Source organism: Bos indicus x Bos taurus, chromosome 3, assembly GCF_003369695.1.
Source record: "Bos indicus x Bos taurus breed Angus x Brahman F1 hybrid chromosome 3, Bos_hybrid_MaternalHap_v2.0, whole genome shotgun sequence".
In the NCBI taxonomy this organism is placed as follows: domain Eukaryota; kingdom Metazoa; phylum Chordata; class Mammalia; order Artiodactyla; family Bovidae; genus Bos; species Bos indicus x Bos taurus.
Window position 1 is genome coordinate 67,491,679 of NC_040078.1, and position 16,166 is coordinate 67,507,844.

General features: G+C 41.8%; 1 protein-coding gene across 1 annotated transcript in view; it reads right to left on the reverse strand.

Annotated features, from left to right (window-relative positions):
• The window catches only part of AK5 (adenylate kinase 5), a 260,480-nt gene extending 248,499 nt beyond the window's left edge, over window positions 1-11,981 (reverse strand). The window contains exons 1-3 of the mRNA XM_027536848.1: window positions 11,533-11,981; window positions 6,227-6,413; window positions 221-388 (exon numbers count right to left, since the gene is read on the reverse strand). Of these exons, the coding sequence (XP_027392649.1) occupies window positions 221-388; window positions 6,227-6,413; window positions 11,533-11,592 (415 nt within the window). The 5' untranslated portion in view covers window positions 11,593-11,981. The remainder of the gene's footprint in view (window positions 1-220; window positions 389-6,226; window positions 6,414-11,532) is intronic.
• Window positions 11,982-16,166: the final 4,185 nt, after the last annotated feature.

The window sequence follows — 16,166 nt, forward strand, 5'->3', positions numbered from 1 at the left end:
CTCAGTCGTGTTCGACTCTTAGCAGCCTCATGGACTGCAGCCTACCAGGCTCCTCCATCCATGGGGTTTTCCAGGCAAGAGTACTGGAGTAGGGTGCCATCGCCTTCTCTGATTATCCAACTAAGTATTTGCAAATATGGTGCATAGTTGACATAATTTTTGAAACATAAACATATGAACAAAGAGCAATAGAATGAGAATTTTGCTTTCTGCCTCATACCTATGACAAGAATGATTTTTGGTCGAGGTCTAGTAGGATCAAAGACCTCATACTCCTCAATCAGCTCTGCGGTCTCAGAAAGGTCCGTGTCACTTTCTATGGAGAATTGATGGATTGGAGGGAGCCGATCATACCGTCGATAAGGAAAGTTTGAATTTTCAGGCATTACTGCAAAAGAGTAAGATAACTTTGAAACGGAAAAAAAAAGCACAATAAAACATTTTATGCACTTAACCAATTACTTGAAGAAATTTTAAAATTAAATGATTGTGATTGTTTTCAACTGAGAGTAGATTCCTGTCCCCTTAAGTGGTCAGCAAACTTTTCCTTAAAGGGTCAGATAGTCTCCACTTGGGGCTTTGAGGGACATAGAGTTTCATATTACAATTATTAACAGTTAGGAAAACAGTCTTAGATAATAAGTAAACAAATGGATGTGCTTGTGTTCCAATTAAATTTTGTTTATAAAAAACAAGCAGTAAGCCAGACTTGGCCCTGGGTTCATAGGCTGCCAACTTTGGCCCTAGAGGAACCTTAAGTTCGCCTAGTCTTGTTTGGTAGTTCATGTATATCCTGTTCTCCTAAAATGGTGCTCCCTAAAGCAGTGTACTGCATACCTTCACGACTTTCACAACCATATGCAGCTGCCCATGGAGGTAATGCTAACATATAGTAAGTTTCATTTATCCATAAATATAGATATGCAGTCACTATGATTCAGGTAATATGATGTCATTCCGTGGAACAGCTTGGTGGCATAATGCACAAAAACTTAAGGTATTGTTACAAGGCAGAGAGCAGCAAACGTTTTCTACATTTGGAACATCTTTCATTGTCAATTCACTTTACTTTCCCAATATTTATTATCTTTAATCTCCTTGATTTAAAAATGTGACTATGAAGATTTAAATTTACATCTACAATAGCTCTTTATTGTTAGACATGTTAGTGTGTTGAGGATGGTTCAGTAGAAGAATAAAATAAGATGTAATCCTGTCCTCACAGAGCTTACAATATAGAGCTTATATGCTTATATTTGGTAGTAGTATGTATACCAGGTTTGTTAAGTGCTAAAATGAATATCTCAATGGTAAACATTATAGGAGTTCAATGAATGAGTAGATCCATCTGGGCTGGAGTGGTATAAAAGAACTTGCAAAGGAGGCAGGACTTGAACCTCGAAAGACTAGAACAGGTGATGAAATGTAGAAAGGATTTCTCAGTTGGGAGAAATAAAATACAAAACTCAAGAGTCAGAAATACAAATGACATATTCAAATAGACCAGAGGACAGAGCTGGCAAGCCCAAGTCAGGCAGATGGCCTCAACCAGCTATTGATATTTGATTCATAGATCCTTCCTTCTTCATCATGGTCTGGTATTCAAGGAGACAAAGAGAAGCTGTAACTACCTCAAAGGCAACAGCACAAAGGAGACGGAAAGTCACCTGGCCTTCCATGAGAAATCTGGTTAAGGGTATTACTGAATTTTAGCATGGCATAATGCTCACATCTCCCCAGGGGATACTGATAAGGCAGAACTTTTCATTTTCTGTTCATATAATAAATGAGGTCATTGACTACTAACTCATGGGACTCACTTTGTTTACAAGAAGAGAGTGAGATTGTCTACAGATGGCAGTGGGTATTCTTTAGAAAATTCTGCGAAGGACTATGTTAGTAAAGGCACTAACAATATTATCTGTTCTGCCTTGAAATTGAATTGCTTCATCCAACACAAGGCACCACTTTAAGCATTATCCTTGACTATTTTCTTCCCTCACTCTTCACATCTGTTCCCATAGACTTACCTCTAAAACATATCTGAAACGCACAGTTTTTTTTTCTGTGTCTCCATTACCACAACTCTTCCCCAAACTACCATCATTTACCCAGACTACTGCAATAGACCTCTACTGGTTGCTTGCTTTCACACTTGGCCCAAAGTCCATTGCTTGAAATATTCTTTCCTTACTGAGCCCATGGCTAACTGCTTCTTGTCACTCACATTTCGGTTTAAATGTTACCTCTTATAAGAGGACTTTACTGACATTTTAATCTGGGGCAGCCACTCGGTTAGTTTCAAGGACATCACCCCTTATAATAATGCTCTGCACAGCACATACCACTTCACCATCTGAGAGGCCTCTAATTCATTCGTTGTTTGTCCTCTCCCATTAGAAAAAGTTCCATGATAGCAGCGACTTAGCACACACATGGAGAAAAGCCAGAAGATGGGTAGGTAGTGTGTGGTCACAATGTGGAGGACTTTAATCACCAGGGTAAGGGTTTCAGTTTCAATCTGGTAGAAACCCAGTGGAGGCTTTTTTGGGCATAGAGAAATGACATAATGAAATATGTTTTCCAGGAAAATAAATCTGGTGGTGGTTAGAATGGATTTGAGTAGGGAAAAACTAGGAGCAGAAAGAGTACAGCTAGAAGGCTGTTAAAGTGATTCACACAAGAGAAGTGAGGGCTTAGGTAAGAGGGGAAATAGGGGATATGGAAATGAGTGGCTGGATATGAAGGACATGATTTGGATTAGGATATGGGCTTCCCAGATGGCGCTAGTGGTAAAGAACCTGTCTGCCAATGCAGGAGACATGAGTTCAGTCCCTGGGTCAGGAAGATCTCCTGGAGGAGATCTTCTGCCATACCCTCCTGGAGGAGGGTATGGCAGTTCACTCTAATATTCTTGCCTGGAGAATCCCATGGACAGAGGAGCTGATGGGCTACAGTCCAAAGGGTCGCACAGGTTGGACATGACTGAAGTGACTTAGCGTGCACGCACACATGAGAGATCATGAAGGTGACTGTTCAAAAACAACTGCCAGGTGAAAAGCCTAAAAGATAGGGAACGCACTGCATTTCATACTGTATCTTCCTGTCCTCTCTTGAATGTTCCAGAAATATTGGGCTTCTCTCCTTCCTGTCTTTATCCTGGCCTCTCCCATGTCAGGTATTTCTGTTCTCTATTCCCTAGTACACTCTCAATCTCCTCCATCCTTTTCTATCTGACACCTACTCAGCTTTCTGTCTCTTATATTAGCATATCAGTTCTAGGAAGCCTACCTTGAATCTAGTTGAGGATGGATCCATCTGCCTTGTTAATATCAGCATATGGTATTTCCTACAGCATTCACTGTGCTTCTAATTACATATTTAATGCCTGGCTTCATCCCACACTGTAAGTTCCGTGGGGGCATGTGCCATGTTTGTTCTTTCTTGGAGGCTACACAACCTCAGTCTTAAAAGCGTGTCTGACACATAGCAGTACTCAATACATGGTTATTTTATAGCTCAACTGACTCATTGACTGACTCCATGGAAATAAGAAAAGGAGGGTCGTTTTGACGCAAATATGATTTGTTTAGTTTCTGACATGTTCAGTAAAGATGACAATGAGATATTCCAAAAGAAAAGTTCTATAGACATTTGGAGCTATGGGACTAAAACTCTTAATTTATGAGTAATCATTTGTTCAGTTGTACATACACTGCAAAAAAATGGATGCTCATCTCACATTTATAGTACAACATTTTAAAGAACTGTCAGCTAATAATTTATCCTTGTTTTATATTTTTACTTAGAAAAGTAAGTTGCTTAAAAATTATTTAAATGTTTTATTTCACAGAATAATTTTTCATGATAATTATATATTAGCATAGCTCTGTTAATATTTCAGCAAAAATGCACAAGTCACTTTTTATTTCTAGAAATAATAACAACACTTTAAGTTACAGGGAAGTTAGCAATACTGTTGATTTTAAACAATGTATTCTATAAATCACAGTTAAAAACCTACAAAGCACAAACTTGTATAGCATTTCATAAAATAAAATTTTATTATTACAGGGTTCATCAGTTTAGAAACTATATTCTGCATTTTAGGCTATGTTCCAAATATCAGACAGTGTGATACAACATTCTAGTTACCATAGTATGTGAAAGCTTTTATTTGATGATTAAGTAAAAGATTTCTAAGTGGGAATTGTGGTAAAGTGTCAGTAGGTATGGAGAGTCTAAAATTAACAAGCAATTTCCATTTTTAATGAAAGTTAAACCTACATTTTCCATTCCTATTGTAGCTCATTCTGCTAATCGAGAGCTCCAAAATGGTCATCAGTGGGTCCAGTTCAGCCCCATAGATGTGCTTTGTTCATCTTGACGTTTTCCCAATATTTGTGCTTGACTGCCTTTAGACAATGACTGTTCCCTCTAGTCTTGTTCGCCAGTTTCACCATAGTCCCCACCATTGTCTATTACATACTTGGCCTGCCTGGCTTCTATATATAATGAAGACAATTAATAGTATAAAATAGAAGCATTCAGATTTCATTTTGTTACAAAATAGTAGTTTATACAACCAGTCTGAGAGCAGCTTTTCGATAGGTGAATGTCACATCCTCTTAGATTTACATTTGAAAGCATAAACATATCTTAGACTAAATCCAGTAATACTTAAGGTTTGTAGTGCTTAAAGGTTTAAAAAGAAGTTCCCCATATTTGTCACTTGATTTAACAAGGGCAGAGGGCATGTATTTAACATTGAGCCAGATACAAATATATTATGACATTCTGGGAAGGAAATTAGCCCTTTAGGGAAGGTGTATGAACCCTTCAAGCTCACAGAAATATCATTGTGTTCCCTTAAGCAGTAATTTCCAAAGTGGTCTGCCACCGTGATAACTGCCTACAGGTGCTCTTTTGAACACGGAAGCCTAATGACCTAGAGGAGCTCCTGCATGGACAGAGAAGTCTTCTCTCTGGAGATATTTCTGAGAAAATAGCATTTCTGCTTTTTCTCCTTGCTTGTGTTTCTTAAAAATTAATACACTATGACTCCTCCCTATGTTCAAATAAAATTTAAGGATGTCAAGGTAGGGTGTTGCTGTTGTTTAGTCGTTAAGTTGTGTCTGACTCTTTGCAATCCTATGGACTGTAGCCCACCAGGCTCTCCTGTCCATGGAATTTTCCAGGCAAGAATACTGGAGTGGGTTGCCATTTCCTTCTCCAGGGGATCTTTTCAACTCAGGGATTGAATCCGTGTCTCCTGCATTGGCAGGTGGGTTCTTTACCACTAAGCCACCAGGGAAGCCCCAATGGTAAGATAAAACAAACTAAAATGTATTTCCTCTTGTATTTATTGTAAATAGAATTGTCTCTGTTTCAAATTCTGTCTGCATAATTAAAACTTTTCTAGGTACAATTTTTAAGAATGGTTTAAATTTTGAAAATAGAATGATTTTGGCCACTGGAAAAGAATTAATTGGCTTCTTCTGATTGGAACTGATTCCACTTTGCAAATACTATTGTATTTCTCAATTTCATCTGGAGCCTAAAAGGCTGCTTGGCTGATGTTGAACTAATTTTGATAAACACAAATTTTGGAAAGCTAGAATACCAAGAATCTCCTTTAGTGAACTCCAGTTCTTAGTACCAAATTATTCCTAAAATTGTTAAACAAGTTTATGCATCCCATTTCTTTCATAGCACCCAAATGCCTAATCTCATGCTTTGCATTCAGCAGCTGCTAAATAAATCCTTCTTGAGTTAACTAGTATAAACTTTATATGCATTTATGCAGATACATTAAAATGAATTTGGAAACACAGCAACAAGTTAAATCTCTTCTTAGCTAATAAAAATGTTATAGTTATTAATAACTATCAATTTTGTCTGTCATCTACTCATTTATTTGGAAAAGTCTTATTGCAATTTTAAGAAAAATTCAGTTTGCTAATACAATTCATTTTACAAAATAATGAAGTCAGTAAAAAATTTCATTAAGCTTTTAGTGAAGTACTGGACAACAGTATGTAATTGTGTTTGTCTTATCATAGAGGAGATTAGAATTAGTAGCAGAGAGAAATTAGTCATGTTTCAGGACCAAATATCCTTTCAGGCATTTGAAAACCTATTAAATTAAATCACTGCCTACAGTTTATATGTTATGTTTTAAAGAATATTGCTATAAATATAAACTATTATTCTACATATACATTACCATTTCTTAGGAAGGATCTCCGTGACTGTCCTCCATTGAGTGGAGGTAAAGTCTTCTTCTCCTGGCTTACAAATGTATCCCATTTCACCTTGTCACATCCCCCTAATTCCTTTACTTTCTGTAAACAACTTTCCAAGTACTCTACTGGGTCTTCAGGCTTTGAACACATCAGTCCATTCAAAAGGCTCTGAAATATAACAACAAAATATGTCCACATAAAATATGTTTTTAAACCACCTTTGTCAAAATAGTGTATATCCCATCTTTAAATTCTGGGTTGTTTGGATTCTTTGCATTTTTTTTAAATAAACAATTTGAGTTGAAATTATGCTCTTATTGAGTAATTAAAACAACCCCTTAAATTCTTGACTAGTTAGTTTTCAGCTCAGCATTCTCTGTTCTTTAAACAACTAAGGCCAAAATACAAAACCAAAAACAATGCAGGCCAACTGCATTGTTTACAATGGAAGAACTCTATCAATATGAGATTAAGTACAGTGTGTAAAAATGCCCCAGTCATGATTGATTTCATTCCTACCCATCCTTAAAGTCTCCAAGCCTCAGTTGCAGAGGGTGATTTATGGATTGAAACACCTGGAACATTTTAAATGTTGATGGTTTTAACATCAACATTAACCATCATAATCATCAGAAAGTCCCCACTGAGCCCTCGGGTTGGCTTGCAGACCCCTTCTTTGGTGTTCATTGTACCCAGAAAAAACTCTTACCTGTCATTCATACTAAAACCATCAGTTTATGTTTTGGTCTTCTCTTCTAACCTATAAAATCTTCAACAATACAGTGTGGGTCTTATTTATTTCTCAATATCCAACCTCTGACACTTTTCCTTGCACATGACAGGTACATCCTGGACTGTTCTCTAATCAGAAAAAAAATTCACTCAAAACATAAAGACTGACTCCAGAAAATCTATTTGATATATAATAAATCACTACAATGTGATATTTCAATATGTAATTGAAATTACAGAAGAAAGCCTGGTGTCTGATATGTCACAAGTATTAATTTCTATAAGTGCTACAAATTTGGAAATGCTCATTCCTGGGAGCTGAACTGATGTGAAAAATGTTTTCTTTTGGAGTATATTATGGAAAGCATTGAGGATTATTATCATTGTTATTAATAAACAAAACGTACACTCTTCGAAAGGCTAACAGCTTTTCTAAATACAGCACTTTATTTTCAAATTATTCTTGTGCAAGTTGCTCAAAATAGTAGGCAGTTTCTACCAGGTACATTAGTCCTCCGAAACCCTAAATAATATGGGTTAGAATGTTCAATCTGAGGGGTTCAACTGCAGAGGGAGTGGAAAAAACTAACCTGGGCATTCACATCCATACACACACACACACACACACATACACACACATTGCGTTTAACTCCTCACATTCCTCCTACATTAACATAGCTAACTCCGTGACAGGACTTACTACATCTACAGGATGTAGATCTTACTGTATATCTGTGCGCTTTAGCTTACTTAATGCACTTTCAGTCCTATGTGGCATTATTATCCCCATTCATAGACTAGGAAATCAGGGTTCAGAGATGTTAGTGAATTGACCTAGGTTACTCAGCTAGAAACTCGTAGGCCTAGGATTCCAACTCAATGGTTTTGATTTCCTATATTCCTCTCTCTACAGCTTGCAAAAACATATATGGGATAAAAAGAAAGTGCCAGAAAATCTGTGCCCCATAGGTAATCCAACTGCAATTTGAGTCATTCAAGATTGAAAGTGAAAGTGAAAGTCACTCAGTCATATCCGACTCTTTGCGACCCCATGGACTATACAGTCCATGGAATTCTCCAGGCCAGAATACTGGAGTGGGTAGCCTATCCCTTCTTCAGGGGATCTTCACAACCCAGGGATCAAACCCAGGTCTCCTGCATTGCAGGCAGATTCTTTACCAACTGAGATTAGATCTTTAATTTTTTTTTATCCCTTAGTTCAGTCCCTCAGTCATGTCTGACTCTTTGCAGTCCCATGAACTGCAACATGCCAGGTCCCACTGTCCATCACCAGCTCCTGGAGCTTGCTCAAACTCATGGCCATTGAGTCAGTGATGCCATCCAACCATCTTATCCTCTGTTATCCCCTTCTCCTCCTGCCCTCAATCTTTCCCAGTATCAGAGTCTTTCCCAATGAGTCAGTTTTTTGCATCAGGTGGCCAAGTTGGAGTTTCAGCTTAAGCATCAGTCCTTCCAATGAATATTCAGGACTGATTTCCTTTAGGATTGACTGGTTTGATCTCCTTGTAGTCCAAGGAACTCTCAAGAGTCGCCTCCAACACCACAGTTCAAAAGCATCAATTCTTTGGTGCTCAGCTTTCTTTATAGTCTAACTCTCACATTCATAAATGACTACTGGAAAAACCATAGCTTTGACTAGATGGACCTTTGTCAGCAAAGTAATGTCTCTGCTTTTTAATATGCTGTCTAGGTTGGTCATAGCTTTTCTTCCAAGGAGCAAGCGTCTTTTAATTTCATGGCTGCAGTCACTATCTGCAGTGATTCTGGAGCCCAAAAAAGATAAAGTCAATCACTGTTTCCATTGTTTCCTCATCTATCAGCCATGAAGTGATGGGACCGGATGCCATGATCCTAATTTTTTGAATGTTGAGTTTTAAGCCAACATTGAGTTTTTATCCCTTTTATTGCCCTAAAATGAGCGAACATACTCAATGAAGAATTGTTTGCTGGAAAATATATGTTTCCACTCTCTCTAACCGAATCTAACTCCAAAAGGGGTTCAGATATCAGAAGCAAGAATGAGGTCCACTCCTTCATAGATAATTTAAATCTTTTCTTCTAATAGTCACCATCAGGGATCCAAAACAACCAGCAGCTATTTTTTTACTCAGTCTATTTGAGTTACTCTGAGAACTTGAGTAATCTATTTTGACTTTCCCCAGTATTCAAATGGATTGCCAAATCTCTGCTGTAAGGTATGACACAAGATCAGTATACATACCATAAAGTTAACTAGAGTTAAGATTTCATGACAAAATTAGGGAAAAGTGAGTTTTGCCTTAAACATTTAATCTAGAAATGGAAACACATCCCAAACTTGAACTTATCCTTTTAGCTCATGTGACATCTCATGTCAGAAAGAAATCTGAAATGTCAGTAAGATACAGATTGTTGCTTGACAATATGCAGATTCAATAATCATTCACTTGGTCTACAGCGGTGTCTAGTATCTACAACTGTGTCCAATGTTTTGGGTTTGATAGATATTTAATTGAAACTTTGTATACCTAGAAACTTTATATAGGTACCCGTATGGCATTTTTGAAGGATAAAATCCAGTTTGGAAACTTAAAGCATTTGGTTTTGCTATCTACATTCATCACATGGAGAACTGCCAAGTTTTACTTTTCTCTTGTGCTATGAACAGCACAGATTCTTCTTACAGGAAGGATGGAGCTTTTGGAGGTCACCAGCAGTCTCCTTCCATCTTTGCATTGCCTGGGATTGCATTTAAGTACTCTATAATTCTGTATTTCACCTAAGCAAGTTGACTTCCTGTTCTGGCTGTGTACTACTTTGTAACCTCCCATTCATATGCAGAAAAGCCAAGGAAAAGCATAGCACCTGAACAAAAGCACCTGCCATCGCTTATTTGCATAAACAGTGTAGATTTTCATGCACAAATGATCAAAATTCTCTGCGGTTACCAAGGGGAAAAACAGTACCCACATTTATAAAGAAAATAGGAGTACTATTTAAGTGGCACTTTGCAATCAGGTGACCCTCCTGCAGATGCTTCTAATTACTCTTTTAGGAATGACACTGATTTCAGTAGTAGTATTTATGGACAAAACCCTTCAGCTCTTCATCTCCATGTTTACTTTTTGAAAATAGAAACAAAGAAAAATTCTTAACAAGAATCCTACAAACCCTCAAGACCTATCCTTATGCAACATCTCCTGATTATTTTCAAATATTAGTGACACATTTGCTAGACTTTAGTTTCACATACTAGGCTTGTGCTTAGTGGGTGATTTACCTGGATATCTTATTTTCAGATAGACCTGAAATCGGTGGCTTAAGAGTTGAGTTAAAAAAGAAGATCTGTAATTATGGAGGTCCATTTAAAGACAATTTGGGAAAACAGAGACAAAATTATTTTCCCAAGTAGTGTTATAAAATTCCTTTTAGCAGAACAACCCCGCTCAAATAGGAGAAAGAGCGATGCACTTCTAGTTTACTACATTAGTCCATAGTCTATCATCTTTCAGAAATGGGGGACCCGGTTTCAGGACTCGCTCTATGAAGCCTGGCTTGCTTCCATTTTTTTTTTTTTTTCCCTTACCCTAAGTAAAAACACAGGATTAAGGAATGTTTTAAAATTCAAATACAGAGAGAAGGAAAGGAAGCAAAACAACTCGGGAGGTTGGCTGTCATTTAGAACTAACCAAGGTTCTAGTTCATCCTCCAGCCTCCTCTGCCACATTCTCAAAGTGTCCCCCATCCCCCGGGGGCCCTGGTGCAGATGATGCTGTTCTGCGGTGGGAAGAAGACAGAGCAACAGGAGTCACGCACGCCTCGACACTCCCTCTTGGACTGGCTTTCTCTAGGTGGGTTGGTTAAGGCGGGCGAAAGCTATGGGCTGGGGAGGTGAGGAAGAAGAACCATCTCTTCCAAGACGACGGGAAAACGTGCTCTGCAGTTCATTCACCGACAGCGCAGAGCAGCGTTGGGTGACTGCCACCCGGGAGGTAGCGCTGCCTTTGATGGGTTTGGATTTGTTTTTTTGCATCTTCATCCCTCTCCTCCAAGCTATCCCTTGTCCGGGCCCCTTTCATCCTCACTTCCCAGTCAACGCGGGGGTCCCGACCCTCGGCGCGCGGAGGGACTGGGACTCTAGACCCCTCGGTTCGGAGTCCTTGCTCGTTGCTAGGCGCCAGGGTACCCACCTGGCCTGATCCTCGCCCCCGGAGTGCGCGGCCGGCCGCTGCCAGCAGCCCACCCTGGGAGTCCACATCGGAGGGATGCGCGGGGGGCAGCCTGCTTTCAGAACCAGTTTGAAGACTGAAACTTGATTTTCGAGATGGGGGCTTCTGAGCCCAGCCACCCGACAAGAGCCGAGCCATCCAAGGACCCAGCAATCCGCCAGAAAGGCAGCTAACCCCGGGCAAGCAGGCTAGCAAGCTTCTGCAAGCGCCCTCACTTGCATGCCCCTCGTCTTCAACGTGGGACGGGGCGCGGCTTCCTCACCCAGAACCTTGGGGATGCCTTGCCCCGATCTCCCCGTCCGTCTCTGCCAGACCTAGCCCCCTACCTCGAAAAGCTGAGGGATTTCTCTCCGGGCCAGATACTCCTTGGCTTCGTTGGTGTTCATGGCTGCTTCGCGCGTGCCTTGGGGAGCAGACGGGAGACTCCGGGGCTGCGGCGACCTGGGCCGGGGCCAGCGGTGTCAGTGCCGAGCACCGTGCAGCCCTCGCTTTCACGCGCAAACACTCACACGCTCGGCCCTGCCAGCCCAGGCCGGGCTCCCCTCCGCCTCTCCGTGGGGACTGTGGTCTCAGCGCTCCCGCCGCCCGCGCCTCTGTGCTTGTCCCCGAGCCCGAGCTGCGGGCTCGGCGCCGCGGCTTCCCAGGTTCCGGGCTGCGCGGCCGCCAGGGGAGAGGCGGAGAGAGCGGAGGAGGGAGGACCGTGCAGCGGACGCCAGGCAGCAGCCCGCCCGCCTCTCCGGCTCCACACGCGGTGCTCTGCACCTCCCGAGCCCCGTCTGCGGCGGCGGCAGCGGCCAGTTACGCTGCGGGGCGGGGGGTGCGGGGTAGGGTGGGTACGGGTGCGCGCGGGGGGCTCGCAGTCACACCCCTCTGTGTCACACTGCCACCCCGGCACCGTGCTTCCCTGCGCGCCGCCCCCGGCACGCGGCCACCTGGGATCAGGTGGCCAAAGGAGCAGAGTCCGTGTCTGTAGGAACCTGCCACCCTTTCCCTTCTACACACACACACACACACACACACACACACACACACACACAAACACGAGTTACTCCTGAATGCCCAAGAAACTCCCAGGAAGAAACCTAATTGCCACAGCATTTACGGTTTATTTCTAAAGTTACCGATCCTTCATAGGGAGCTGGGAGTTGAGGAGTTCAAGGGAACTGATGGTGTGGACGCCGTCCCCCTTAAGATAGTCCTACCCTTCAGGAAAGTTTTACCAGCTAGTCTCCAGTTTTGCCCTGTTAGTGTTACGAATCCTTACTGCTACTGCTAAGTCACTTCAGTCGTGTCCGACTCTGAGCGACCCCATAGACGGCAGCCCACCAGGCTCCTCCGTCCATAGGATCCTCCAGGCAAGGGTACTGGAGTGGGGTGCCATTGCCTTCTCATAAACGAAGGATTAGTAAGTAATCAACTAGTAATTACGTCTGTAGAGAGAAATAGGAAGGTGGAGAAGTGGGTGGTGGTGGAGAGTCGGAGATTGCTTCAGTTGGAAACGTGCTTAGTAGGTGGATGGGCGCCACCATTAATTTGATGGGAGGAATGTGTGGGTTGGTGAACCACAGGCCATTGGAGCACCTTGGGGTGGGTATGGGTGGATGTGATAAAACAGCGTTTACTGGTCAAGCATCTTCTGTTACAAACCATTATCAAGGTGCACCATCCTCCTCCCATCTCCCATGGGAACTCATTTCCCCCATTACGATGTTATTTCGTTGCCTGCTTGGAAGATGGTCCCTGTCACTCTGGGAACATGACCTCTAGCTCTGTGCAAGGCCTGACATGTGGGAAGGCTTGTCAGAGGAAAGAAGGCTCTGAGAGGAATTGCCATCTGGGGTTGGGCCAGGGAGAGAGAGGACACCACAACTGCTTCCAGAAATCTTGTCTGGATGTCCATTTCAAGTTCATCTTTGCAGATCTTTTCTTGGTTCTATTTCTGGTTACAGTAAAAACTGCTTCTCATGCCTTCTCTATAGTGGCAGTTTTGTTTTACCCCACGGAGGGAGCTCAAGAATTAATTGAGTTTTATAAAGTAAACGAAGTTTTCTGAGGACTTATGAAACCATGTGTCTTATGGTAGCCTTAAATGAGGCAGGTGTTCCATAGAAATTGGTTTCTGCTCTCAGAATATGCCACATCATTTATAGTCCAGCTACTGACGTTCTCTACCTTGTTTAAGAGCAGATTATGGAAGTTGTGAAGCATTGTCTGTTCCCTGTGCAACAGTGCTTGGTAAGTACCAGAGTCCACGACACGAAAGCTTAGCTTACATTATGAGCAGGCACAGCTGAGATGAAGCAGCTTAGACTGAAGAGGTCACTTTCTGCAGGACCTTTCAAGTCACGCTTTATGGGTAAGAACACAGCTCACATCTACTCTCCTAGGAAGGAATGGATCCTGAGTGGATATGTGATTCTAAATGCACTTTAGTGTAGTCAGGCAAGGATGACAACTTGCTTGTATAAAAAGAGTGAATAAGAAAGACTGCATTGTACTGAATATTCTAAATAGCCTGAAAAACACAGTAACTGGAGAGAGATATGAGGAATTTCCAGGTAGCCTTATGCACTGACAATCAGGGCTTTTTAGTATGTTCCAGATGTATGATAAAAGCAAGATATTCATAATTTCTTTTGCAAAAGGAGTTGTAGCCTGTTAGGGAAGGGCTGTATGGGGGAACTATAATGCTTAAAAGCCAGGCTGATGGTTTGGAAGAGAGGAAATAGGACAAGGAACAACAAATACATTCTTGCCATGGAAAAGCTGGCTCATCACTTCCTGATATGTGTGTATATATCTGCTGCTGCTGCTAAGTCGCTTCAGTCGTGTCCGACTCTGTGCGACCCCATAGACGGCGGCCTACCAGGCTCCCCCGTCCCTGGGATTCTCCAAGCAAGAACACTGGAGTGGGTTGCCATTGCCTTCTCCAATGCATGAAAGGGAAAAGTGAAAGTGAAGTCGCTCAGTCATGTCCGACTCTTCGCGACCCCATGGTCTGCAGCCTACCAGGCTCCTCTGTCCATGGGATTTTCCAGGCAAGAGTACTGGAGTGGGGTGCCATTGCCTTCTCCAGTATATATATCTACATGTATATATATATATGGTAGGTATATAATGGGTTCATGGCCCTTTGCCATTTGTTTACTTGGGGATATATTCTTGCATGCTTCAACAAATCAGGATGCTTACTGCAGTGTCTCCAGGCAGAATCTCTTCTCTCCCATGTTGTGCTAGGAGAGTGTGCTGGGTTATAAAGCAGGGAATAAGGCAGACACAGTTCCTGCTATTTGAGCTTCCCCGGTAGCTCAGCTGGTAAAGAATCTGCCTGCAATGCAGGAGACCCCAGTTCGATTCCTGGGTTGGGAATATCCCCTGGAGAAGGGATAGGCTACCCTCTCTAGTATTCTGGCTTGGAGAATTCCATGGACTGTACAGTCCTTGGGGTCATAAAGAGTTGGACATGACTGAGCGACTTTCACTTTCGAGGAATTCCTATTCTCCTGGGGAGTGTATGTAAGAAGTGCAGATGGACAGTAAGCAAATAAGAATGCATAAACAACATCAGATACTGATACATGAAGGGCAGATAAACAACTAATACCTGTCTCACCAAAGACATAAGTGAGAACATATCAGATGTTGATAAATGTAATGATGAAAATCAAATATGCTTAACTGTTGATTTGAAGCAAGAAGGTGGAGTTCAAATTGTTTGCTGGAAGCAGCAGAAGAAGTGGGAATAGCAATAGCCTTTGAGGTGATAACTAGAACTTTCCAAAGGTCCAGACATTCTTGAGGAGGATCCTCTTGGTGGGACTGCTTCTCTGGCTCACTGCTGACACACAGGCTGTATCTCAGCAAAGGACTGAACCTTGATCTGTCCCCATGAAGCATCTGTCTAAGAGTAGAGCCCATTGGCTCCATCCACACAAAGACGACTCAAGGGCCCTATGCCCAGGACAGCACTTCCCAACCCCCACAGAGATGGCTGGAGCTCCATGCTTCAATTCTCATATATTCATAACAGATATTTATTCCATCTATAATTTAAATGGGGCCAGTTTAACTGCAGAAAATTTTTACCAATAAAGCATCAAATATTTCTCATGCTGTAGTTCCTCACTCCAGGAGAGGAACCTGAAAGGATCCTCCATAAGCACTTGGTTTAGTTGACAGTAATGATGTGATGACAAATTTGACCATAAGACAAAGTAAAAATTTGTTGAGTGTTCTGAGTCAGACATTGTGATAAGCACTTTGTAAAGTATAATTTATTGTTGTGTTCAGTCACTAAGCTGTGTTTGACTGTAATCCCATAGACTGCAGCAAGCCCAAGCTCCTCTGTCTTCCACTATCTCCCAGAGTTTGCTGAAATACATGTCCATTGAGTCAGTGATGCTATCTAGCCATCTCATCCTCAACCGCTCTCTTCTCCCTTTGTCTTCAGTCTTTCCCAGCATCAGGGTCTTTTATAATGAGCTGGCTCTTCACATCAGGTGGCCAAGTTTTGGAGCTTCAGCATCAGTCTTTCCAATGAATATTCAGGGTTGATTTCCTTTAGGATGGACTGGTTTGATTGCTTTGCTGTCCAAGGGACTCTCAAAAATCTTCTCCAGCACTACAATTTGAAAGCATCAATTCTTCAGCACTTACCCATCTTTATGGTCCAACTTTCACATCTATACATGACTACTGGAAAAACCATAGCTTTGGCTATATAGAGCTTTGTTGGTAAAGTCATGTCTCAACTTTTTAATACATTGTCTAGGTTTGTCATAGCTTTCCTTCCAAGGAGCAAGTGTCTTTTAATTTCATGGCTATAGTCCCTGTCCACAATGATTTTGGAGCCCAAGGAAATAAATCTGCCACTCTTGCTACTTTTTACCTTTCTACTTGCCATGAAGTATATACAAAGTATGTTACATATGCCATATTTGGTTCTTAAATCAACCTCTGA